Source organism: Mesoplodon bidens, assembly GCF_964165515.1.
Source record: "Mesoplodon bidens genome assembly, chromosome: X".
NCBI classification, from domain to species: Eukaryota; Metazoa; Chordata; class Mammalia; order Artiodactyla; family Ziphiidae; genus Mesoplodon; species Mesoplodon bidens.
This window is the reverse complement of record NC_138163.1, coordinates 24,597,247-24,624,286: the sequence shown is the minus strand read 5'-3', so window position 1 is coordinate 24,624,286 and position 27,040 is coordinate 24,597,247. Positions and strand designations below refer to the sequence as shown.

Below are 27,040 nucleotides of genomic sequence, written 5' to 3'. Positions count from 1 at the left end.
ACTGCCCAGCTTGTGTGTTCATTAAGTCAGTGATTCACAAAGCAATCTCCCAGCTAATTGGAAAATGCATTTAGTGAGCTGGACATTCCTCATCATCATCTTCCTTGAACTGGGCCCCATTTTTTATTAGGTACTGAGCTGACATAGCTCAGGGTGGGTGCCACTTTAATTTTTTGGACATATTTAGATTAACTAAGTGACAGGGGCAAATTAGAAACTAAATGAACAAAATTAAGGAAACAGCCAGCTTGAGTTTAGTCCAGTATCCTAATTGATTCTTCTTTTTTTCTGCCTATGGCTTACTTCAAGGGTCTTTGATGTGGTAACTGGACAAGGTCTCATCCCAGTTGCCCGTAGCTGGGTCAACTCTTTGTTATTTTGTTTGGTATTTAATCCTGGAGAGTAATGTTCTGCTCTGGTATGTTGTTTAATCGCTTCAAGATTACAGGTGTAGCAAATATTTTCCTAATGAAATAATCGCTAACTTGACGTTCTGCTGCTGAGATAATACAGTGAGACTCCCTCCATTTGAATCTCCTAGAGCACCTACACGGTCCCAAGCACTCCCCTACCTGCAATTTCCTTTAGGTCTATTTTAAATTGTTCCTTTTAGGCCTGTTCTCTCAAAATGTCAGGGCTTTAGGTGCTACTTGAAATCTTCAATCTCTTTTATAATAGCAAAGTTTTGAAACCTCAGAGTTCTGTTTCCATGTTCATGTTGAAACCCTGTAGGTGTCTCCTCAGCAGCTGCTATATAGTCTTTCTACTTAATTGTTTGGTGAATGAAAACGTCGAGGAGACACTCGTTTCCAGAATCCCTACTAGAAACCTGGAGCTTTACAAGCTGACTTTTTGTATAACTCCTTCTGAAGTGAATTCGGGTGGCAGAACTGTGCAGGCCTCACGATTTCGAGGAGGCAGAAACACCTACAGTGACAGATAATTACAACTATTGCCATGCCTCTTGCTGTGCGTTTTCTGTCTGCTAGCTGCCTTCAAGATGAATCATATTCATTTTCACGATGACAACTTCTTTACCATGTCCCTGATTAAATTCTGTAATGCCGGTGGCCCCTTGGCAAGCTTGGTTCTTTCCTCACTAGCCTGTGTTCAGCCCCTTTAATCATGGCAGAAAAAAAGTTTTCTTCATGGTAGACAGGAAATAACGGCACACACAATCACAGTCTCAAATATCTCCCTGGAAATTGTTTCAAAACAACTCACCTCACCTCGTGGCACATTTATCCTTGCCTTTTCTTGTGAGCCCCGCTACTCTTTGTGTATGAATCAGCCCACCGTCTAAGACCAGTTCAGGCCTCTCCAGCTCCTACAGCATTTGTGGGGTGTTCCAGGCACTTCAGCACTGAATTGGATCAAAGGCTATTTGAGGTGCCACCACACACTCAAATGTGGACTGTAAATCCACACAGTGCAGACACACAGTGTATGATCGCTTGCCAGTCACCCAGTTTTGTTGATTATATCGTGTCAAAATGCGGCAGGTTTGAATTAAAGGGGAGAACTTAAGTGAGTTGAATCGAGTAATCTCTAAAAGGGAAAAATCCAACCGTTTTATGATTCTGGGGATCTACTTTGAAAACTCATTTGGGGGCGGTCCTTTTACAAAACTGGGAAGTTACACGCTGAGGAGGGGAGTATAACTACTGCCCAGGGGAGACGTTGGTTATGAATTTAGTCTTCCATATGAAATACTGTTATCAAGAGTCATCAAGAATTAACCCCTTCCAAGATTATAAAGGAATGAATTCTCCCATGTTGTCTAGCACCTTGATGGTTTCATCTTTTTACATTTAAATTTTTGATCCATTTGGAGTTTATCCTGGTGGAATGCATCTATCCAACTTCAATTTTTTTTTCTAGATGGCTATCCAGTTTTCATGCCATTTATTGACCAGTATATTTTTTTCTCCACTGTTTGCAGATGACACCTTTATCTAAATTGCTGGATATATTTGGGTCTATTTCTGTACTCCAATTCTTTTCCATTGGTTTGTTCACAGGCCAATGGCACATTATTGGAATTATTGGAGTTATATAAAAGTTTTAATTTCTGGAAAAATTTCTCCCTTTACTTTTCAAGTTTTCCTAGCTATGCTATTTCTTCATATGAACTCTAGAGTCAACTTGTCTAGGTGAAAAAAAAAATACCCGAACTTTGTGGTATTCTTTTTGGGATCATGTTAAATTTACGTAACTTAGAAAGATAGGAAATCTTTATGATGTTAAGACTACACATCCAAGAACATCCCAGATGTCTTTCCATTTGTTCAGATCTAGTTTTGTGTTTCCCAGGAGTGTTTTAGTTTCCCTTATAAAAGTTTTGGGACTTTAAGTTTAAACCTAGGTTTTTTTTAATTTAATTTTTTTGCTATTGTAAATGGACTATTCTCTATATCTTCTAACTGGTGTTTGTATGCATGTGCATATCTATGATTTGTTACCTTGGAGTGGGGTTTTCTAACTATGATTCAAAATCCAGAAGTCATAAAAGAGTCATAAATTCAACGACTCCAGAATAAGTTTTACATGGTAAAGACACCATAGGCAAAGTCAAAGAAAAATGATAAACTGAAAGGAAATATTTGCAACTCATATCACAAAGAGCTCCTACAAGCCAATAAGGAATAAAACCACCCACCCACCAGAAAGCAGGGGTTGGGGGACCAAAGACGTGAATAAGCTCTATGAAAAGATGGTCAACCTCACTTTTAAGTTAACAAAAATTAAAACTACACGGATATATCATTTCTCAGCTATCAGACAGGCAAAACACATAGCTAATGAGACTGTGGAATGCATTCTCATGCGTTACTGGTAGAACTAGTCAGGAACTGGTAAAATGAATTATGCTATAAGCCATGCAAAATATTATGCAGCTGTAATAATAAGAAGGAGGATACTCTTTAACTACTGATATAGAAAGTTCTTCCTGGATATAGCGTTAAGTAGAAAAAAGCTAGGTGCAGTACAGTATGTAGAACATGTTACCATTTATATATAAAAGCATTAAAATAAGAACATATATCTGGAGAAACAAATGAAGTATATATAAACTCATAAAAGTGGTCACTTGTAAGGAGCTGTGTGGACAGGGAACAGGGTGGACAGGGGTGGTGAGGAGAGATTTTTCACTGTATACCTTTTTACAGTTTTTGATTTTTGAAGCACGTAACTGTTACCTATTCAAAAACTGTAAAACAAATTAACTCCTTCGGTAAATTAAAAAACTTAAGACATTTTAGCTCACATATTTCACTTCTTATTTTTGCTTATTTAACTCACAGGAATAGGAGACAGCTTTAGGAAACAGGAGACTTTTAGTTCCTCAGAGATATACCGAAACAAAATGTGTCAATCGTTGTGAAACTTAGGTGTCCATTTTCTTTTATTTTTTAAAGTAACTTCTGTTCTTTACAATGTGTTATCACATGCACACACACATGCACGCGCACCTGCACACGCACATGCACACACACATGCACGCGCGCGCACACACACACACGCAACTTGAGCTGGACAGAGAAAGGATAACCTTCAAACACAAGGGTTTTTTTTTACAAAGTTCAAAATAGATTACATTTATGTGCTTTTTAGTCATTACACAACGTTACAGACATGATCCATTCAATGATTTATGCTCCCCAAATGGTTAAACGATGAGGATTTTCTATGAAAGAGTATACGTAAAAAGCTTTTACTTTAGAAGCAAAGTACTGTTTCCTGCAAAACCCAACCTCAGGCATACATCTCGTGTTTACATATATTCCTTGAGAATACTACAGTAGCAGTGCATAAGTTCATTCTGTAAAAAGATCCGGAAGATGATTTTCAAGAGACTCAATGCATTGTGCTCTCAGATAAAAATCCTAAGTCAAAAGATCAGATACTATAACAATAACAGTTAAAACTGCATATATATGTTAGAGATCAGAAGAGGCTATAAAGAAATGTACATAGTTGTGCTTTGGGGACTTTTTTTGGTAAAGTTGTTTTAATAATAAATACAAACTTAAAAAATGTCTCAGTGACTGATAAAAAATAGACACAGATATTAAGGATTTTTTATACTTGGCTTAGAGTTTAAAGGTGAAAAATCATCTCCACATAAACCACCTGGCATTGGTAGTCCCAATCTGGGCCAGTAGCTTACAGTCAGGCAAAGGGCTGGGGAGAAAAGATAAAGTGATTTTTCCTCCTATTAACATAAAGCATTATCCAGAGGTAAAGCCAGGTGTACCAGCTAACTAAACAAATGCCTACCTTCCTTCAGAATTCTTAGACCAAACAGAATGGTCACCCTACTTCTTGGTGGCTGGACCACAACCTATCCTGTAGTTCACCAGATGAATTAAATATGTCCTGTCTTCTGTGAGACCCTAAGAGAAACATGATTCCTCAGTATTTTATGCTTTTTCATTTTTTTACCTTCTACACATTAACTGTAAAACTCTTATTTTAGAAACACCATGGCAACTGTATATAATGATAGAGGACAAGGCATGATTTATATAGTAACATTGATGTTCGTAGCTAGGAAATAAATGTAATTTCATTTTCAGGCTGGTCAGTTTGCTCTTTTAGGCCTTTAACTTTGAAGGATACATGACCTCAACAATCAAAGTGAATTAGAAAAAAGATGAGAAAATAACAAATGTCTTAATTAAAGTCTTTTGCACGGTCGGCTTAGATATAAAAAGAATTTCTTCAAAAAATTTCCTAAGTGTCACTCAGAAGCTTCCTTGCTGTAACATAATGTGCTGGAGTCCTTTGAATAAAATTATAGAGTAATTTAAAATATATATTATACATTTGCAATGATTGTAAATCAATCAATAGTTTGTAGCATGTTAATGGGGTGAAATAGAGATAAAAGGCAGTCCACATTCATATTTTCAAGATAAATTTACTTCAGAAGTCAAGTGAATTCCTTGCTCATGTTCTAAGTATAGCCATTGTGATAAGACCTGAAAGAAAAAATTGGAGAACAGTTAAGGACATGCATTTTACAAAATCTTCCATTCAATAAATAATTGTTTACACCTCAGTGAGCAAATAAAACACAGCACATAGGCAGGCACTCTACCAAGAACTCAAAATCAACTTGAATTTAGCTGATACTATACAGAAGAAATCCAGTTTACAGCAATAGGCAGTCATTGGATAGATTTAATGCAATCACTAATGTCTGGCCGTAGCTAATTTTTTAACCATCAAATATATCTCTCGCTTTATCCAGTCACGTCAACTATAATAATAGCAGACATGGCATTTTAAAGTGTCACTAAAGCCTGCTAATTTCATTAACAAAAACAATGCAAGCCTGTTTGTATCCCAGGGCTCTAGGGCCACAAAGAGACAGAAGCATAGTATTTCTGCTTAGCTTGTTTCTTTTGAAGAGACTCCATACATAAAACCATAAAAAAATAACAATATAAGAATATCCTCAGTCCTAAATGAGTGGTTTTTAAAAAGTGAGTGATAAAGTACAGAGAAGGAAAATAATCACATAGGACTGGAGCAGTCAGAGAAGATTCCCCAAAAGATCAAGCTGAAGTAAGCCTAAAAGATGGACAGGAAAGATATAGAACAGTATGATGGGCAGGCATTTCAGGTGAGCGAATGGCAAGAACAAGGGCATGGAGGTAGGACCGGGGCTCCAGATGAGCTTTTTGGGGATCAATAAATAACCTAACACACTCTAATCAAGAATTTACATAGGGAAGCAGCTAGCCAAGAGTAACTCAGAGAGGACTCAGAGTGTGGAGAGTCTTCAATGCCAAACTATGGAGTTATACTTCATTCTATGGATTATGGGGAATCACTGAAGGTTGTTGAGTAGGGAGTGGTGGTGGTGAAATCAACACAGGATGGAAATCAACCTGACAGTAATGTGATGGATGATTTGTGTGGGGGGGGAGATAATGGGGGTAAAGGGGAGGAATAGGAGGGACACAGACAGAAGTCGGAGACAACTTAGAAGACAATTTGGAGATTTTATAAAAGGGAGCACACCAAGGAATTCTGAGAGAGAATACTGAAAAGAGTTGGCACCTCAGAAGAGGAGAGAGGAGACGATGAGGAGAGTCATTCATCACCAGAACCCTAATCCTTGACACATGGTAGGTACTGAATGAATGTTTGTTCATTTGAACTAATTAACTATAAGGTTTCAAGCCAGGATGACTGAAAGAATGATTCAACAGGAAACAAGGGAACTGGTTTAAAGAGAAAGGGTCACAACATTAAACAAGGCTTCCCTGTTCATCTTTATCACTGTATGCGCTTTGTATGTTTCCCTAGGATCAATTCCTAGAGGTAAAAATGCCGTATCATGGAACTTATGCATTTTACATTTTATGCATGTTTTATACCATTGGAAATCAGCAAAGAGAAAATAACTGAAAAATACAGTATTAGGTACTAGATAAACAAGCTGAAAAGAACTAAATGTGAGCCAACAATTAAACCTTAAAATGCACTTTATCTCAACGTGCTTTTGAAGCAATCTGTTTTTCTTTAAAAAAAAAATCAAGCCACCACCATCATCCCACACACACACGTAAAGACCGCCACTACCACCTCCAGGCCATAACAACTGCCTACACAGGGAGGGACAGAATGGGGGTGGGGCAGTGGGAAGTACAAACTATTGGGTGTAAGATAGGCTCAAGGATGTATTGTACAACACAGGGAATAGAGCCAATATTTTGTAATAACTGTAAATGGAAAGTAATCTTTAAAAACTGTATTAAAATTTTAAATAACTTTTTCAAAAAGAGAATCAACTGTAATCAATAGACCTCAGGCAAGCCATTTAAAGATTCTGGGCCTTGATTCAGGTTAGGAATCCTTGGCTTACTGCAGTTTAATGTGAGTGTTTCCATCATTCTCATGTTTTTACAAATGTATTTTGCAAGTATTTAGGACACAGTTTAGTCCGAAAGAGATTTTTTGCAGAAATAATGGAATAAATAAAAGAACAATGTATTATTCTTTTCAAGAAAACAAATTGCCTACACATGCGCCCCAATGCACCTTTAAAACACTTACCTAAGATATAAGCAGCCACTAATTTTTGATTGACACTTAAGTGGAGGTAGAGAGGTACCTGCGATTCCACATCCCCCAGCGTGGGAAGCATCAGAGCTGCAATACACACCACTCCCAGGAAGACAGTTAGTAAACTAGGTCCTGAGGAGACAGTTCTGTTTTCTGTAAAAAGATAAAAATCCCTGAGCTTGCTTCTAAAAACAACTTAAGACAAAAGTTCATTCACACAGACTGGCCACCACTCACCAGGATTCTGGTTTTGTCTAACTTCTCTGATTCTTTCCCCATCATTCCCATTTTGTGGGGCCTTATCTGTTGGACTTATCTGGAAGCCCATTATAGGATGGAATGTGAGGTAGTGAGTTCCTACTGAAGAGAACAGTGGTCATCATCCTTTCCCCACTACCCCACCGGAATTCGAAGAAAGTGTTCAAGCATGTATTATCTGTGCAGAGAATGGGCTAAAAATAGATAGAAATTGAAGTTCTGGCATTTTCTTCCCGTACCCCCAGTGCACTGCTTGTGTGTACTCCATTTTGGAGCCCACTGCAGTAGAGCTCCACTACCTTCTGGGAGTATCTTTGGTAGGTCTCAAGGCAGGTTTGGTCCTAATACCTGCAGCATCCTGCTATCATTTTTGCAAGTGTTAAGGTGGCAAAAAGGTTCTACTTTAATGTTATTAAAGCTGCCTATGAAAATTCTTGCCCTCCACTCTACCCCCATTTATAGCATAGAAGTAAGAAAGCAGCAGAAACAATGTCAGGCAAATATTACGCTAAATGAAATAAATCCGTCACAGAAGGACAAATACTGCATGATTCCGTTTATATGAGGAATCTAAAATAGTCAAAGTCATAGAATCAGAGCACAGATGGTGGTTGCCAGGGGCTGGGTTGCTAATCAATGGGCATAAAAATCTCAATTATACAAGATGAATAAGTTCTAGAGAACAGCACTGTGCCTATAGTTACCAATACTATATTGTACACGAACATTTGTTAAAAGAGTAGATATCATGTATTCTTACCGCAATAAAATAAAATTTAAAAATATTTATTATTGGGGCTTCCTTGGTGGCGCAGTGGTTGAGAATCTGCCTGCTAATGCAGGGGACACGGGTTCGAGCCCTGGTCTGGGAGGATCCTACATGGCGTGGAGCAGCTGGGCCCGTGAGCCACAACTACTGAGCCTGCAAGTCTGGAGCCTGTGCTCTGCAACAAGAGAGGCCGCAATAGTGAGAGGCCAGCGCACCGCGATGAAGAGTGGCCCCCGCTTGCCACCACTAGAGAAAGCCCTCGCACAGAAACGAAGACCCAACACAGCAAAAATAAATAAATTAATTAATAAACTCCTACCCCCAACATCTTCTTAAAAAATTATTATTGGCCTGCTATTCTTCAGTTCTGGTTGTATGTGTACAATATTCATACCCATATTTTTAAGAAACCCACCAGCATTTTCTGTCTTATGGCTTTTCCCACTACTCTTCCTTTCATTAAAAGGAATAGCCAACAGCAACACAATCTTTGTGTTTTATTAATGAAATAATGCTGTTCATTTTATTATTAGATGCAGCTTTTCTAAATTATTAATACCATAGCTGTTGTGTGAAGTTTAATTGAGCCTCACCAAAGACAGATAGGTGAAAACAAATTCAAATTTTATAGTGATTATTGCTTGAGATGAAACAATAGCATAAATGCCTAAAAACAAGTCTGTCTCTTGCTAATGAATGTAGTACTTTTATATTTATATTTGTTGCAAAGGTAAGTTTTCAAGGAAAATATTTATGACAACTACACTGTTCAATGCAAACCCACAGTAAAGATTATTTCAAGGAATTTTTACTATTTAGAGAAATTCCAAAAACATTCACATAAATGCTTGACATTTTTCAAAGTGGAAAGTTTTTCTGATACTACAGGGTTGTAAAAATTTTAGAGATATAGAAAACATAAAGGTTCCTCTGTAATCCCATCCTCTTAGAGATAACACTGTTAACAGCTTGGTATAGATCCTTTCAGATTTTATAAATGCCCATATAAACACGTAAAATGATTTTTTTACTTAAATGAAACCATATTATACATACTGTTCTATAACTTTTTTTCTCTCACTTGGAAATATATTTGAACCTCTTTCTATGTCCATATATAACTATCTACCATTCTATCAAATCCTTGTAAATGTCTGCTTGACATTCCATCTTATGAATATTTGTAATTTAATCAATCCCCTAAATGACTTTTAGGTCATTTTCAATTCTTTATTATTATAAACCATAATAAAGAACGTAGTTTTCTTAAGCCAGAGAGCACTGGCTCAAACCTGGCATAGACATAGCAGTTCATTAATAACGTAATTAAGACAAACGCTCTAAGATTCAGCTGAATCTTTTTAAAATAACTTTTTAATGACCTGGGCTTTGGTATTTTGTGAAAGTATGCTTTGTGGGTTTATCTTCAATTTCTGTTAAATGAAAAAAAAGAATATATATATATATTTTTTCTGTTAAAAAAAGAATATATATATAAATATATATATATATATATATAATTGTATTTATGCACATAGACGAGGTCTAGAAAGTAACATGGAACACACGTAAGCAGATCTGTTAAGTGTGTGGGATTATAGGTACTGGTTACTTTTTAAAATTTGTTACTACTATATGTCTCTTTATATAATACATAACTTGAGAAGAAATTTCTCATTTGTACTGCCTTTTACCACATTTTAAAATCCAAATCTTTCACGATACAGCCGCCAACGATTTTTCCAGCTAAACTCACAGAGGGACCCTCACAACCTTGCGGTACCTGCAGGGAGCGGGGAGCTCTACTGTGTGCTGCCGCCCTTGCTCTAGACAGCAGCAGCCATGGAAACCTTGTAAGACAAAGGAAACCAGCCCAGCTGCCCCTACCAGCTGAGAAGTCCAGCCTTCCTAGTGAGGCCCACGCATATATTTCCTGTGTAATTACTGTATGCCAGGCACTGTGCTGAACAAGTGATGAACTTGATGAACAAGACAAATCAGGAGTCTGCTTTCCTTGAGCTTCCTGACCAGGATGGCTTAGAGAGGTGTGTGTGGTTTTTTTTCCCCCAAAACAGAGACCACCATGTGTTATGCCAATATCACCTATTCTACTCATCTACCTACTCCAATTTTACAATTAGAAGAATTCTCTAATGTACTTCAGAGACAAAGTTTCATTATAAAAATAAAATAATAAAATGCTCAATTAATACACATTTGTATTTTAGGATGATTTTCACTTGAATTCTAACAATTTAAAAATAAAAGAAAAAAAAAAATATATATAAAACAGTAAACTTTTAACCCTTATTATTCTTCGGCACTAAACCAGTCTGTTAAATACCAAAATGATCTGCAACGACCACTTTACTTTAAATTATAAAATTAACACCCAAAACCAAATGCTCAAATGGCCTTTCTTGTTCTACAGGAGGCATTTTAAAAGAGGAATCTTGCATTTCATATCTATTTATAAGTCAACTTCACAGTATTGATTGGACATCGAAGTGACATTTGACAGAGATTCTCTTTCAGCTTCGAAACATGAAAAACTGGTCCTGTCGGTAAATAATAGTCACTGAGAAGAAAACAATCTACTAGTTACTGCCTAATTCCTAATCTTGGTATCACCAGAAAATCTGGGCACTCCTTGCATGGAATGAGAAGACACTTGGCTCCAGTAAATCAAAGGGGCATTACTCCCTGTCTTGTCGAGATAAACATTCTAAGATGAACAAACTGATATGGATCTATGAATTAATGAAATGACAAGTAGATGGTTTTTAATCCCTCATATATAATGTTGCAATTTCAAGGACAGCTGCTATCACGTTCATATATCACGGTCAAAAAGTTTCCATGCTTTTCTATGGAAAATTTTATCTTCCTCCCCTTATAATAGGGTTGGAGGGAGATAATGAGAAGTTCAGAGGGAGGCAGAATGACGTCCAAGAGTTGAATATGAGGATCGTGTCGATGTTGAAAGAATATATCATAACACTCCTGAATATCTAAGCTGGAAGGAAATGAGGAATGGAGAGGGATTCAATTAATAGCCCACAGGGGATATTATAATCTACTTAGTTTAATTAACTTCAACTTTAATGAGATTTTTTTTCAAAATAATATGAACAGCACACCAAACTTGGCCTATTGCCAAACACAATCTCTCTCCTTCTTCGAATTAATTAAATGAGAAAGGATATAGGAAAGTCACAGAAACAAAAGTATAGAATTGCCAAATTGTGCTAGCATTATAAAGCACAGTGCCTGCAGTCTCAGGTTTTATAGATTGAAAAGGCTCTGTCAACGACTGCCCTCTCCTTATAACCCTATCTAGCGGGAGCTCTTCTCTCCGCTGAAAGGCCAGCTCTAGGCCTCTTGTTCGATTCTAGGTACCTGATCTCTTCGTTCACTTTTGAAGTAGTCGACTAGGTTTAGAGTGGTGGGTTATCGTTCTAGTAATTATTCTTTGCTCCCTGATTCTCTTAAAGTAAGAAATGTCTAAGACCTCAAAAGGGCTTTAAAAACAATCCAGACTACCTGGTTGAAACGACTGCTCAAAAAATAAACTTTCAGTTAAATGTTCCTTTATTCTTTTTTCCTCTTCTTCCTTTTGTTGTTCTTTTGCCGACGGGAGAAGAGTAGCCACGACCTCTTTCCTTCCTAAAGCCTTCCTCTGGCTTTGCTCGGAAACTTGGAGACGGAATTTGTCTATTACACCATAGTGACAGGATCGAACATCTCTATGACGAATCACACTGGAAACATTAAAAAAGAACAAATGCTGTTTAGGTTTCTGGGGGCCTGTCAGGCAGAATTCAGCAAGAGATTTTATACATATTAACTGACTATAACCAAGTACTCAAATACAGAAATTTGCTAGTGATACTGTAAAAAAAAATCATAGTATAACCCAAAAAGAAATGGGTAATTCTGAAATATTTGATGAGTAAGAGTCATCTTAAGAATAATAAGTAAAGAAAAGTAAAAGAATGATAGGTAAAGAAAAGAATGATAGGTAAAGAAAATTCCTTTTAGCAATGACATTTTTTCCTGGCTATCTGTGTACAGCAATATTCACTAAACAGGATATATGAAATTGTTTCTTCCCCACAAAAGTCTCATAAATTCCTATTGCCACTTATTGATTGTTCAAGTAACAAAATAACAAACCTCACCCTACACTTAAAATTGAAGTCCATGTACGAAGGCAAAAATAAGCAATCAAATAAGTAGGTAACACAGTAAGACCAATGCAACAGAAGGCTTACAATGCATTTCTGTATTTCTCTGAAAAGAGTATATAAAGTACTATAAATTTTATGCAAGTTATCTGCAGTGCCATTTATTTTACTTCGTTCTTAATAGAGAACACAGAACAACTGGGTCAAAGATAACACATTGATTAGGCAAGAGACTATATTTCTTTGCAATAGTCCGTGCTTATTACGTACTGAATGAAAATCAAAAGAAATGTGCAAAAACACGTCCTCAAAGATACATCATTTTATGGCTCTGAGATGATGAAAATGTATGCAAGAGAAAAGACTTCTGCTTCTCATTCTCAACGGAAGATTTAAACAAATACAGTTTACTTGGTAGCTTAAATTAAGGGCTGGTCATTGGATCCATCTGGTCACCACTCGTTCTAAAGTGAAAATTAAATATGAACAGCTTGAACAAACAATCATTTATCTGACACTCTAAGACGAAGTTATCTGGAAGAGTTCAGATAACCTTTTACAGATGAGTAGTAATACACTCGCTTCCTGTTTGTATAGACTTTCAGTTTTATTAGCTGAATCATTTCAGATTAATATATATGACCATTGTTCTGAAAGCATAGTATTATTAGTTCCACAAATGACACTGTAACAGCAAGATGTTCCAAAGAGGGCTAAAGTCCCTCTTATAGCTAGAGAAATTTAAAGGAATAAGTTAGAACTTTGCCTCCATAAATCTCCCTGCTATGAATAAAAGCACAACAATGAGGAAGTGTTCGTGGAAATATTAACACACACATGAGCTCCAACATAATGAATTATTATTTGGCCAACCTGTTTATAAGTTCTTAGAAACTTCTTAAAAAGTATGTTGCGAGACAAACTCTCAGCCAAAATTCAAAATACAATGAAGGCCTATGTGGGAGCAGCTTCAAGAACAGATCTTTTTCAAGTTAAGCACATAAATATTAACACACTGAAAACATGTTACCAGGAAGTGGTTGTGACTTACATATCCACACAACACTGAGGCTTTACTGCACCTGCAGCGTCAGCGACAACATACTTATTTGGAGTAGTACACAAAACTGAAAGAAAAAGTCACAATGGCCATTAGTGTTTTTTAAAAAATTAGTTTCTACAAGTCAAAAATTAGTAGGGAGTAGTTAAAATCCAGAAAATACACCTAGGAGACTCACCTTTGAACTTTAAGGCAAACTCATAGGGATTATACAGCGTCAACACTTGCTTATGTGTTGACTGGTCATCTGCGTAAAATATCAGCTCTGTGGGAAACACAAAGACAGGAAGATTTCCTTCCACTAACTCTGGCTGTCTTTTTTGTTGATGCATTGGCACTGAATCCCCCTTGCTGCGGCTTCAGTTTTTACAGTCTCAAATCTATTTTGGGCTTTTCTGAAAATCAGTTAAAAACTCCAAAGCATTTTGGCAATCTGGAAAGAGAAGAGAAAAAGCAAGCTGAGTGATACCTGTTATCATGAGCTAGCTATGACTAGCATGGTTAGCATGCATTGTAACAGTCCCCAAATCATTTAAACATGCCTTTTGACTTTTCCGCTTGGCTTACTTATACAGCTTCTACCAAACTATGCAAAGAAACTTACACTTGCTCCTTTCACATTCAGGATATCAACCTATGATAAAGAAGGCTTCCTACTTAAAATGAATCACCCTCAAAAAGGTGAGATCAAAAGGATGTCACTCATTTAAAACCTCAGATTAAAAAAAAAAGAAGTTTTGTCACAACTGATTTTATGTGAGCCAATCAGAATTCTTAAAGATGAAAAAAAATAACATAAAACAAAGTAAGCTTCCATGATTTACAAAGGAAAAACACGAGACTCACTTTTTTAACATTTATTTCAACAATGCTTTAGTTAGTGCCTTCTGGCAGCATGGGTGGAAGAGTTCTCTTAATCTTTTTTTCTACCAAAACCCAAGACAAGGAAAAATGTCTTGAAAGGAAGACGCATATCCAAACTTGCTAAGCAGTCCTTGGAGTTTTCCATGAAAATTCAAAGTCAGTAAGCAGGCCTTGGCATGCAAGTGGCACCGTGCCTCCCCTCCTCCTACATCAAGTACACAGACTTCATGAGAGCTATTTTTTTCCAACTTCAGAGACCTTTTTGGATTCCTTCTGGGGTTGTTGAATATGTTCCAGAGAGTTGTAGACTGTCTGATAAGTAATGTTTCTGTATTTATCTCCTAATCTAATTTTGATCAACAACATTCTTATTTAGCTAGCGCCCTAAGTCTGGCTTTTTAAAATAAAATGAGAAAGCTAAAACATACAGTCACAGAAAATGTCTGATTTTCACCCTGTAGATCACACCTATAAAATACAGTAGGCCAAAATCCATTTAATAGTTTGCACTCAGGTTCTCATACACTCAGAGAGAAATATAACAAATGATTACATTGTTTGGTTGTTTTTTATTATTATTATTATTGTGGTATGACTGCGTTGCAATGTTGTGTTAGTTTCTGCTGTACCATTGTTTGGTTTTTACCAGCTATCGGGGCTCAGATTCTGATTGAGGCCTTGCCCACTTTTATCAAATAGGATACTGTATAATCATGTATGCAAATTTTTATTCTTTTCTCTCAGCTGAACATTATAGGCCAGGAACTATGTCAAGAGCTGCACAGAGATACAAAAATGAATAATGCACAGGCCCTGCCCTCCAGAAACTCTGCCCTCCAGAAACTCAAGTATAATTGAGGAGACAAAATAAATATTTAAGCTACCTTTATTATAATGCATACCATTGTATATAAAGCGCTAGGGAATTAGAAGACTTCGTGAATAATTCTACCTGGAAGAGAGGCCAGGAGACAACATTTGGGGTGGCCCTTAAAGAAAAGAAGGATACGAGCTTCTGTGTTGGGGGAAGTAGGGAGGGAGGGCACTGAGACCTGGGGATCAGCATAAGTGAAGACACAGGAATGTGAAGGTAAGGGAGAACCTTGGTAAGGTCATCAGCCACAGGCTGCCCCAGGTTCCACTTTCTACTTGTATACTTTATAGCATGCATGTAGCCCATCACAGTGTTAGGTTGTTTTTTGTTTTTTGGGTTTTTATGACTAAGCTGAAAGCACCTATAGACATATTTATTAGTAATAATATTTTACATTTGTTTAATTCACAACAGATTACAAATTCTTTATTAATTACATATACTGAATGAACTGATCTATGTAAAGCCATTAGCATTTGTTATAGGCAAGGTGCTGTTCTAAGTATTTGTTGTTATTACTAAATTAGGAAGAGACCAAGGTAGATAAAAAATGCCAGCAGGCCTCTCCTAGTCCAGTATTCTTTCCACTATACCAAACTAAGTGGCCATTTCAATAAAAGAAAACTAAGGTTATTCTAAAAAGCATCTGATTAAATCATTTTAATTCTGAGTTTTTATTTGCCATGAATTTCTTTTCTTTCCTAAGAGCCATACATATTTCTATTTGGATAATGTCCTCTCAGAAGTTTGGCATGTTATTTTTTTCAATAGGAAATGATAAGCTCTACAATTACTTTCTTAGTAAGCTTGGCTACCAGGAATAGAACATCCAAATTTGGCATCACTAAATAATATTCAACATCTTATTCTAAAACTCAGTTAGGGTGAGAATTTAGCTTATGATAAAAGGTGACATCTCAGGCTTCCCTGGTGGTGCAGTGGTTAAAAATCCGCCTACCAATACAGGGGACATGGGTTTGATCCCTGGTCCGGGAAGATCCCACATGCCACGGAGCAGCTAAGCCCATGCGCCACAACTACTGAGCCTGCGCTCTAGAGCCCGCAAGCCACAACTACTGAAGCCTGCGCGCCTAGAGCCCGTGCTCCGCAATGAGAGAAGCCACCGCAATGAGAAGCCCACACACTGCACCGACGAGTAGCCCCCACTCACCACAACTAGAGAAAGCCCGTACGCAGCAACGAAGACCCAACGGAGACAAAAATAAATTTTAAAAAGATTTTTTTAAAAAAAGGTGGCATCTCAAATTCATGGAAGATAGTTCACTCAATAAATGTTGATAAAACCAGGTATCCATCTAGAAACACAATTGAGTTTATCCCTCACTCCTTATAAAATTCCAGAATTTTATTATGGTGAATTCCAAATGGATCAAAGCTTTAAATGTATAAAAAACACCAAAAGCATAAAAGCACTAGAAACCATGGAAAATCTTTTTAATAATCTTAGGCTTTCTAACAACCAGGAACCAAAAACTATTAATAACTTCAACTATACAAAAACTTTTAAACTTCTGCATGGCAAAAAATTTTATAAGTAAAGCCAAAAAAACATTTTCAATTCATACCATAGGCAATGTCTAATTACCCTACTATATATAGAGGACCTCCAAATCATTAAAAAAGACAACTCAATATAAAAATGAGCAAACACTATAATATTTTATAGAAAAGGACATACAAATTGTTTTTAAACTCACAAAAGGATGTGTAAGCTCACTCACAAGAGAAATACAAACTAAAGCTATACTTGAAATACATGTTTTTACCTGTCAGATTGGCAAAAATCAAAAAGTTTGATAGTACGTGGCAGGAGCCATCAGGCATGTTCTTACATTGCTGGCGGGGATATAAATATAAGTTGGTACAACCACTATACCTGCCAAAATTGAATGCACCTAACCCTCAGATCTAGACATTCTACCTCCAGGAATTTCTCAGGCATAAATATTCCCCTTGTGTGAAATCTATGTGACAGGGCTTTTTTTTTTTTGCAGCACTGAGGATTAATAAAATGATTTTTGTGAGGCACATGGAATGAAGCGTGGCATGCAGTAAGGGCTAGTTGCTGTTGTCAATAGCAAAAGATTGGAAATGGCCCAACTGGCCATTAAAAGGGGGTTCATTAAGTAAAGTATGATATAGCCATTCGTTGGGATACCAGCTCTCTGTCAAGAAGAGGAAGCTCTTTGTGTGGTGTGGATATGGACTGATCTTCAAATGCAGTACTAAGTGAGAAAAGCAAGGTGCAATGCAGAGAGTAGGGTATGTTACCATTTGTGTATAAAAGGAAGATAAAAGACTATGTAAACCTATTTTCTTGGGTATGGGTAAAATATCTTTGGAAGGACAGCCAGGGCTGCCCCTGGAAAGACAAACTGAATGGCTGGGGACAGGGGTGAGAGGGGAGTTTTCTCTTGATACCCTTTTAAATCTTTTGAGTTCTGAACCCCATGAAGACCTAATTCAAAACAAACAAACAAAAAAAGTTGACTCAAACAACAACTCTACTAGAGGCTAATTTGAAAAGGGTCCCAGGTTTTTTTTAACTTTTATTTTTATTTTATTTTTTTGGCTGTGCCACATGGCATGCAGGATGTTAGTTCCCCGACCAGGCGTTGAACCCATGCCCCCTGCAGTGGAAGCACAGAGTGTTAACCACTGGACCGCCAGGGAAGTTCCAAAAAGGTGCCAGTTTTGAAACATAAGAAGGAATTTGGAAACAATGTGTGAAAAATCTGTTGATTGCATTTTCCATTTATGATCTTTTAATAACATTGAAAACCTTAAACTATGTGTTAAATAGAATTATTTTTTAGTTATTTAAAATAATTTTATATGCAACAGAAACTCACTACAATGGGAAGAACCAAGATTTATTTAAGATGACTTGAAAACTTAGGAAAATGTAACACTTTCTTACAAAGGAGTATGAGATGGTTTATAAATCTGGCTGGGGAGTCAAAATTAAACACACAGAACAAGTGCTAACTAAACTCTTGCTTCGAACCTCAGGAAGTTAGTTGGCATAGGTCAGAGTAGAAACTTTACTAGTTTTAAATGATGGCTTAGTAGAAATTCTTATTTTTGAATTTTGAAGCTTTCTCTTTATGAGTTGAATATTTTCCCATGAATTGTGAATAGGCTGTCTGTCCCCTAGTCACCATCTTAAAAAAGTGCTGAATCATTTTTGAGCAGTTTACTATCTCTTTTCGAATTTGTGTTCCCATTTCTCACTTATCTTGGCTAAGATATAAATTGCCTCCCAAACTCCAACCAGAGGAGATTAGGGAGAAATTAGCACTAGGTCACCAGTGCAATATTACAGACTCTGCCAACAAACATGATGGAGCATGATACCTGCCTTTAATTGATGGTTTTCCGGAGACTAACACTTTCGCCTTGCTCTAGTCAATACTGCAAAATGATAGAGTGCAAAAATTCTGGGGAGAGATTATACACTAAGCCGGTAAAACCTCACTGTGAATCAGTTAATAAGGTTGCTTTCCAAAAGTCAAGCACACACAGAGTCAAAGGATGTCAGCTCCTAACCCTTCTTATTTTACCAACAAGGAAAACAGGCCCAGGATGGTTAAGGGTCTTACCCAAGGTTGCACAGGAAATTGGTGGCAGAACTCTGGTCTCCAGACTCGCACTTCCCTATACAATAATCATCTCCTCTGCGTCTCAGTTCAAAAACCCTGCTTCCCTGATGCTGATGGCAACACATGCCCTCATCTCTAGGAAATTCCCCTGCTTTTCCAGAAGAGAAGAGTTCTCAAAGGATGATCCAAAATTCAAGTCTTGATGCATGTGTTTCCTTTTCAGTTTTATCAAGAAAAAAAATTGAGAGACAATTTCACTTACTAAGTTGCACACACTTTCTTTTCCTGATTGTGAAAGCAGAGCTATGGCTGTCAGTAACTATTCATTAGGGCGATAATAACCAAGGTTTATTTTATTCTTCCTCTCTGGACACCAAAATTTTACACATTCTTCAAAGCCTAGTACAAATGTCCCCTCTTTATGGCCTTCTGCTACTGCTCTGATCTACAAGCATTTCACTAATTTTGTTGCATTATTTTTTAATGTACTTACTGGATAGAGTGAATACATTGACATTTGTTTTGTGTGGACTAATTGTGACTCCCCAGATTTCAGTCATAATGCCATATTGTTTTTCTGTGGGGTTTTTGTTTGTTTTGTTTTGTTTGTTTTGTTTTTTGCATCCAAAGACTCAAGCTCAGTGTTAGGCTCTTAGAAGATACTGAACTTAGCAGTTAACCTACAGGCCTCCACTAATAACTGTCTCCTCCACCAAGAAACATTCCCCTTCCCCATAGCTGGACACCCTTCATCCACAAAAGACAGGCAACCGATCCCAATTAGAGGAACAGTAACTCTATGGTGGCTGCTTGCCATGGGCTGCAGGAAGAGAACGAGAGCATCGACACTCCCAGCTGCCTCTCCCCTCCTCCCTCCCTCCCACTTCCCTCTCCCCATCTTCCCTGCCTCCTTGTGCCCAACTGGGCCAGCAGGGTTTAGAAATCTGAGGTTCTGACATACCCCCGACTTGACTTTACAAGGAGACAGAACCGCTGCGAGCTGGTGGTACAGGAGACTGCCTCATCCTTTTCCTCTGATCCCAAAGCACAGAAATGCAAACATGAATGAAATCTGAGCGAAAACCTTATGTGTGCACACCACCTTGTGACCAGTCTGCAAACTACTCTCCCACCAAAAAAAAAAAAAAAGCCTCAACACACTGAAATCCTCACCCACACTTTCCACCATCAGTCCAGAGAGATCAATACCCCAAGTGTGATCATTTTCTCTGGCTTCCTCACTTTGGATGGACCAGAGGAAGGGAAAGATAAGGCTCTGAGATAAACAGGGGAGTTTCGAGATCTTTTATCCCCAAAGATTCAAAACCTGGAGACTTAAAGAGCATAGAAACCCCTTGCAAACCATATAGTCATTTTCCCTCCACCCCGGCCCCGCCCCACCCTTATCTGGGGGAGAGGAGCCTGCAAGAAAAATGAAATAAGTGATCCTTGGGGATTCTTGTACCAAAGTCGTTCAAAGTTTGAAACAGTTAAGGATGATTTGAAGTACAGCCTCTCCCAGAAACTAGTGACCCATCTGCTTGGCTACAGTGCACCAGCTACTTACTACCTGTGCCTGGTTCTTGTGTTTACTGATTAGGGTTCCCAGCTCCACCTTCAGGCCCAGCTCCCTTTTATCTGGGCACAGGGGTTATCTCTTTCCTCCATACTTGGTGCAGTCCTTGCCAATGGCCAACTGAATAGTAAATAGTGAAGAGCAATATGTTCTTTTGCTTTACTCTCACTGGTATTAAAACCTCTCTTTCCTTCCCATTTCATAAAGTCAGCTCTCCTCATCTCTGAGTTTCCAGTATCGTCTATTAGGCTTTTTAATGGCTGGTCTGTTCCTAAAATCGGCTCTTTGACAAGCGATGTTCTAATGTTCACGCTATGTTTTTAAATGGTTCACTGCTCAATATTAGGCAATTTTGTTTTTATACAATTTCAAGGGGTTTTTGTATAAGTTGATATCTTACTAATGAGATTGACTGCTATAAATGATATGTAGTGCTAGGCTATTACATATTTAAAATGTAAAACTTAAGTAGTGTACCTTTTAAGGTTTAAAAGAAATAAGGATGGGGAATTCGCTGGCAATCCAGTGGTTAGGACTCCGAGCTTCTATGGCAGGGGACATGGGTTTAATACCTGGTTGGGGAACTAAGATCCCGCATGCCACGCAGCGCGACCAATAAATAAATAAAGAAATAAAAGAAATAAGGATGCCCTCCAATAATGTCTTTTTTAAAACATTTCTTTCAAACTAGTTCTTTCCAACCCTTGTTTTATACTATCCCAATGTCTTCAGTTATTTCATGATGTATGTGCAATTTTCAAAATCTATATTAATTCATTACATGAAATACATATGTTGCTACATAGAGCACTCTCAGAAGTTATAGAATCACAAACTATTTCAACAAACATTTACTGAGCACTTATTATATACCAGGCACTGTGCTAAAGAATATGGAGAAAAGATGAAATCATGGTCTCAGCCCTCCAAAATGAGTCTAGCAGGAAAAACGGATATACATAGTAATTAGGATAAGATGTGACAAGTGTTAAAATGCTGATAGATACAAAACGCTCTGGGAGCATAAAGAAAGTAACAGTCTGCCTTAAATAGGGGTTTGCAGTAGGAGTGGAGGGAGAAGGGGGTAAATTCCAAGGAAGAGTATGTGTGGAGGCATGAAAGGGACTCTTAAAATGAGCTTTGGCATTGCTTATGGTTAAAAAATAGCACGTACGGGGGAGCGGCAAGAGAGAAGCCTGGAAAGGTAAGCTGGAGGCAGATGGTGAAAATCTTGTAAGCCAAGTTTGAGAGGTTTAGACTTGATTCTGGATGCCAGTGTTTCTCAAAATGTCGTACCAGACTAGCAGCAGCAGCTTCACCTGGAAACTTGCTAGAAATGCAGATTCTTGGGTTGCCCCCAGGCCTACTGAATCAGAAATTCTGGGGCTGGGGCCCAGCCATCTGTGTTTTAATAAGCTCTCCAAATGATTCTGATGCACACTATGCTTTGAGAAGCACTGCTGCAGGCCAAGGGAAACCTCGGAAGGATTTTAAGCAGGGAATTGACTGGATATGATCTGAAGTAGGAAACCGGTTGCCATTGACCAGTCAAGCACAGGGCCTGACTCCAAAGTAGTTACAGTAAAAAATAAATAAATATTGAATGAATGTGGCATGGAGAGATGAGGGCCTACACTAAGGCAGGAGGAATGGAGAGGAAACAGATTTCAGAGATGTTTTTCAGGTGGCTCAAGTTCAATCAGGTGACTAGGGTATATCCATACAAATGTATAACCAAAATGTTTTTTATATAAAAGCAAGCTATAATTTTCTCAACTATATCAGCTACTAAGTGTTTTAAGAAGTGGTCCAAACAGACCCTAGAAAAAAGGGGAGGTCAAGAGCAATTTCTATGTGTTCCTACAGTGTCAAGACCAAAGGGTTCCCTGGCTTGTACATGAATCTCTGGTCTGCTTGGCAGTTCTACGTCTCCCTTTATTAATAAACTGGTATTCATATTAACATAGAAATCTCTTGTGAGTTTGGTTAGTATGGATCAATCCCTGAGACTGACTGATAGTTTCTAGATGTGCTGGCAAAATGTAATTTTGAACCCTGAAAAGCTGAAAACCAGATACTGATTCTGGTGATCTAATCAAGGTACTGCCAAGGTGAGACCCTGCTAGAGCTGTCTTTTTTTTTTTTTTTTTTTTGCGGTACGCGGGCCTCTCACTGCCGTGGCCTCTCCTGCCACAGAGCACAGGCTCCGGACGCGCAGGCTCAGCGGCTATGGCTCACGGGCCCAGCCACTCCGCGGCACGTGGGGTCCTCCCGGACCGGGGCACGAACCCGCGTCCCCTGAATCGGCAGGCGTACTCGCAACCACTGCGCCACCAGGGAAGCCCTAGAGCTGTCTTTTTTTTTTTTTTTTTGCAGTACGCGGGGCCTCTTACTGCTGTGGCCTCTCCCATTGTGGAGCACAGGCTCAGCGGCCATGGCTCACGGGCCCAGACGCTACGCGGCACGTGGGATCCTCCCGGACCGGGGCACGAACCCGCGTCCCCTGCATCGGCAGGCGGACTCTCAACCACTGCGCCACCAGGGAAGCCCTAGAGCTGTCTTTTTATTCTAATTTCATCACTGATCACATAGCCCACTTAATTCAGGAACAAGCTGGAATGAGTGAAAGAATCAGACTTTGCACTATGCCCTGAAGATCAAGAAAGTCAGATGGAACTGTTATTTCTAATGTTTAGCGGAGGCAATCTTCAATTCCCTGATTGAGAGTAGGAGAGACAGGTACAGGTCAACCTATATGGTTAATTTACCTAATGAGAATTTTGCAGAATGCAGTTCCTATTTCTATTAGGATTCTGGGTACTTCTTGTTACTTACTGCATGTTCCTTTTAGTTAATACCAACATCTTGCCTTATTTGACCAGCTTATTTTATCCAAGAATAGTGCCCAATCAAAAACTGCACCGTTTTATGGAATTTGAGAGCTATTAGGGGCTCTGGAGATTAAAACAAAACTTTCATATTACACATGAGGAAATGGAGGGCCTCAAAGAGTAAATCACTTAATCTATTTATTGTAGGGCAAGATTCTCCAGAATGCTACAAGGTGGCAAAACAAGATTCAGAACACTAATAATCTAAGTTTCAGACAAGATTTTAAATTATTTTCCGTCTTAAACTTTTTACAATCAGAAAAAGAATAACAAATTACTTCATTGAGCTAGAGGAATGGGAAGCTTTTCTTGCAGTTTCTTGTTTTCTGCTTTTCAGAAATTGGAGTTATATGTAAAAGGTCCATGAGAAAAAAAAATTGAAAATAAAAAATTTAGGAAGAAAATGTGCATGAACAATTTAAGGGGAGAAACATGCATTATGTTATAAGCTATTTGTTCTATTTTCTATCTTTGCCTATAACATGGTAACTCTGTACTGAATATTGCCCATTATATTTAATTATATTCTATAAATAAAGGGAATTCCAAATTTTCAAGTATCCTAGTATTTGAGTAAACCTCTTATTTTGAGAGTTCTAGAAATGCTTCAGAATCTAGTTTAATCTCGAATCCTGTTTGGACATGTAGACGTGAACAACTTGAAAGGCACATTTGGCTCCGTTTCCTGTTTTCCAAACTTCCCACTGCTTTATAACCAAATATACGTGTAATCTAAAAGTTGGTGTCCACTCCCTATTCAATATTCTGTATATGATATTTTCTCGGCAGAGATTTCCCAGCACTTAGAGGAGACAAGTGGACAAGATTTTCACCATCAAGAATATATTAAATCCCATGTGCGCCCTGCCTGAAGTAGATTTTCCCCTTTTTGTCTGGAATTCACATTAAGAACACAATACATTCCGAAAGTACAGGACTGCTTTTTAGGCAAGATCCAAAAGACCCAATTTTTCAGGTTTCCGTCCTTCTCTTAGTTCCCTCAAAGGTAAAAAAAAAAAAAAAAAAAAAAAAAAAAAAAAAAAAAAATCCGGGACCTTTTTCACTTAACATTTTCCCTCTCGCTCCCCAAAGTGAGGTCTTTTCGATTCTACTGGGGCAGAAATGCTACTTCAGTCCGGAGAGGATAGATGTCAGTTACTTTACCCAGAGGGGACACCACAGAGCACTGACGAAGGGCTGGAAGGCTGAGGAGGGAGTATCAAAGGGTCCATCCTAGGACTTCAGCTCCACCAGGCTGGGGCCCAGCCTTTCCAGCCCTCGTCCCCACACCGGCCGGCTCCATGTGAAACAGGTCATGTGAGCCTGTTTACAGCCCAGCAGCTGGTGCAACCATCAGGATCCGTGCGGAGGTCCAGGAAGGGGGAAGACACAGGCCACGTACCCCTTACATCCCCCGCCAATCATTTCAAGAAGGCGTTTGCTCTCACTCCCAGCCTCTCCACCCCGCTTTCATTGCCCTCCAGCCATCCCGGGACGCCTCGCTCCAGCCCCGCCGATTTCCTTCCAATTGCTCGCCGCGGGGACCGGCTGGACTGGAGGAAGGACGAGGACAGTGTCATCCCGAACAGGGAGTCGACCTCCCTCCCCCAGACCTCCTCGAAACATCTGCTAAAGAGTTGTCCCTGGAGTCGCATCCCCGGGGCAACCGAACTCTGCCGGGCAGGCACCGGGAGGATCCAGAGCCAGCTGCCTCCGCCCGGGCAAAAGCGAAACACACACGCGCCAGCCCCATCCGGGGGCGGAGATCCGCGGGCGGAGATCCACGGGCGGCGGGGCAATTGACAGAGATGGGGCAGAAAGGACTCCAGCTGCCTTCCCCCCACCTCCCACCCGCGTCCCGGCGCCACGGAGCCCGGCTGTCAGTCACAGAGCCAAGCTCGGGGTTTAGGTACAGCTCATTCTTTCCGCGGGGTCTCTTGGCAACGTAACTTCCACGTCTTCCCGAAGTCGGAGGAAGTGGGTGACGGGACGGTGGGGGACTCTCACCTCGGCAACACCGGTTCCTCGGAAAGCAGCTGCGACTGCTCCCTCCAGTCCTTTGTCAGCATCTCTAGGCTGCACTGCCTGCTGGGATACCGGAGGACTCAAATGCCACCTCTCTCCGCCCTGGAGGATGAGCTGCGGTTGCGGGGTGGGTGGGAAGAGGGAGAAGAGGTGGAGTCGGAGGCGGGGCCGGATCCGGGGGCGGGGCTTCCTTACGGCCACCTGGCCTCTGGATTTCTCCCTGCTGTCTCTGACCTGCCCCTCCTCTCCCTTCCTGCCGCTCCTTGAGGAGAAAGGGGACTCTTACAGAGGACCATCTCATTGCACTTGTTAGGCAGTGACCCTTGACTCCTCCCTCGTCCTATTCCCCTACACACACACACACACACACACACACACACACACACACACACACACACACACACACACACAGAATGAGGACAGAGGCTAGTTGATTCTGCCTCTGAGATGTCTTATTAACCCCCTCTTTGTCCACGCCATCCTCAGTGCTACAGGCTCTGTTTAGGCCCCATGATTTTTTGCTTGGACCGTTGCAGTAGCCTCCTGATTGGACTCTCTCCTTCCACTCTTGTCTTGGTCTAAACCATCTCCCAGACAGCAACCAGATAGATTTACGATGTATACGTGACAAGCTACTCTTCTGCTTAAAACCTTTCACTGTTTCAGCAGTATCTACAACCCCTTAACATTTTATATGAGGTCCTCTGCAATCCTTTTCTGATAACCCAACACCTGAGTCCATCAACTGGCCATCCATGGAAGACAGTGGGACCTGGGGCAACTCAACCAGCGCTGGCTGCCCAAAATACTCCCCCTTGAGAGGAGGCCACACTGTCAGTAATGCTCATAGGCCCCTTGAGTATCATTAAAGAGAATTTTCAAAATTAAATTTTAATCATGTCCATTAAGGAGAGTAAGGTACAGCCACTCCAGGTCCCCTCTCCACAAGTATAAGGCCCAAAGAATTTCCCCCAGTTGTCCCACCCGAGCAATGGACTGCCAGTAGATCTCCCATGGGCTCAGGCTTCAGATGCCTTTGCTCACAGATTCCCACAGTTTATAATGCCCTTCTGTCTTTCAAGGTCCAGTAGAAATGTCACTTCCTCCGGTAAACCCTCCAGGATCGTCCATGAGAATCATTAACTCCTGCACCACCATCACATGTTACTTTTTCTGCTTTGCAATTCTTCCTGACTTAGGTAATCACTAGTCATGTATATGTCTTCCTTTCTCTCCTGCCTAGGCTAAGAATTTCTCAAAACCCACCCATAGCTGACAGCAGAATGCCTGATCCAGAAGAGACATACAATTGGATGAATTGAATGAAATCCTTCAACTTCACTGCATCTGAAGCCCTAAGTAGGCCCAGAAAGAATCCTAGGCAAAACCTCATATAATCACCACCTTCCCTTCACTGGGACATCTCCATCTTGACCCAGCCACATGAAACACAAACTGGTTAGTCAGCAGAGCATTGCAAAAGGACCAAAGTTTGTACTTCCCTTGCAAGTCAGACTGGTTTGTGGTACAATATGTGGTTGTGGAAGATATTACTGGTATAGTTCACATGATAATCCAGTGTAGAAAGATTTCACGGTGCCATAGAAAATAACTGAGTTTCCAAATGCAGATGTATCTCCTGCTTTTGGGAAGCTTCAGACTCCTATTTGCTTCAGGCTGCCCTTGGGCTCCATCCACATGCCTTCAGACCTTGTAAACCGTGTTATAAGGTATACCTTTACAAAAGTAGGCATCTTGCTTTGTGTTGTTCTTGCACCATTTAATGCATATTTGTTTGCTCTCCAATTACATTACAAGATACACTCTGGCGCA

General features: G+C 39.5%; 1 protein-coding gene across 1 annotated transcript; it reads right to left on the bottom strand.

The window, feature by feature from the left end:
• Positions 1-3,381: 3,381 nt before the first annotated feature.
• MOSPD1 (motile sperm domain containing 1) lies at positions 3,382-25,293 on the bottom strand. The gene is made up of 6 exons (XM_081223181.1): positions 25,190-25,293; positions 13,533-13,787; positions 13,346-13,421; positions 11,651-11,868; positions 7,072-7,233; positions 3,382-4,985 (listed from the first exon to the last, which is right to left on the bottom strand). Exons 2-6 carry the CDS (start codon positions 13,684-13,686, stop codon positions 4,954-4,956), a joined length of 642 nt encoding a protein of 213 aa, XP_081079307.1. The 5' UTR covers positions 13,687-13,787; positions 25,190-25,293; the 3' UTR covers positions 3,382-4,953.
• Between the last annotated feature and the right edge of the window lie 1,747 nt (positions 25,294-27,040).

What these genes read in the sequence shown, in the direction of transcription:
- MOSPD1 (XM_081223181.1), bottom strand. Translation starts at nt 13,686, where the DNA reads ATGCATCAACAAAAAAGACAGCCAGAGTTAGTGGAAGGAAATCTTCCT. An exon ending in GTTTGCCTTAAAGTTCAAAG is followed by an intron (nt 13,422 to 13,532) that starts GTGAGTCTCCTA and finishes TTTTTCTTTCAG; the next exon opens with TTTTGTGTACTACTCCAAAT. An exon ending in TGAGCAGTCGTTTCAACCAG is followed by an intron (nt 7,234 to 11,650) that starts GTAGTCTGGATT and finishes ATCTTTTTACAG; the next exon opens with AAAACAGAACTGTCTCCTCA.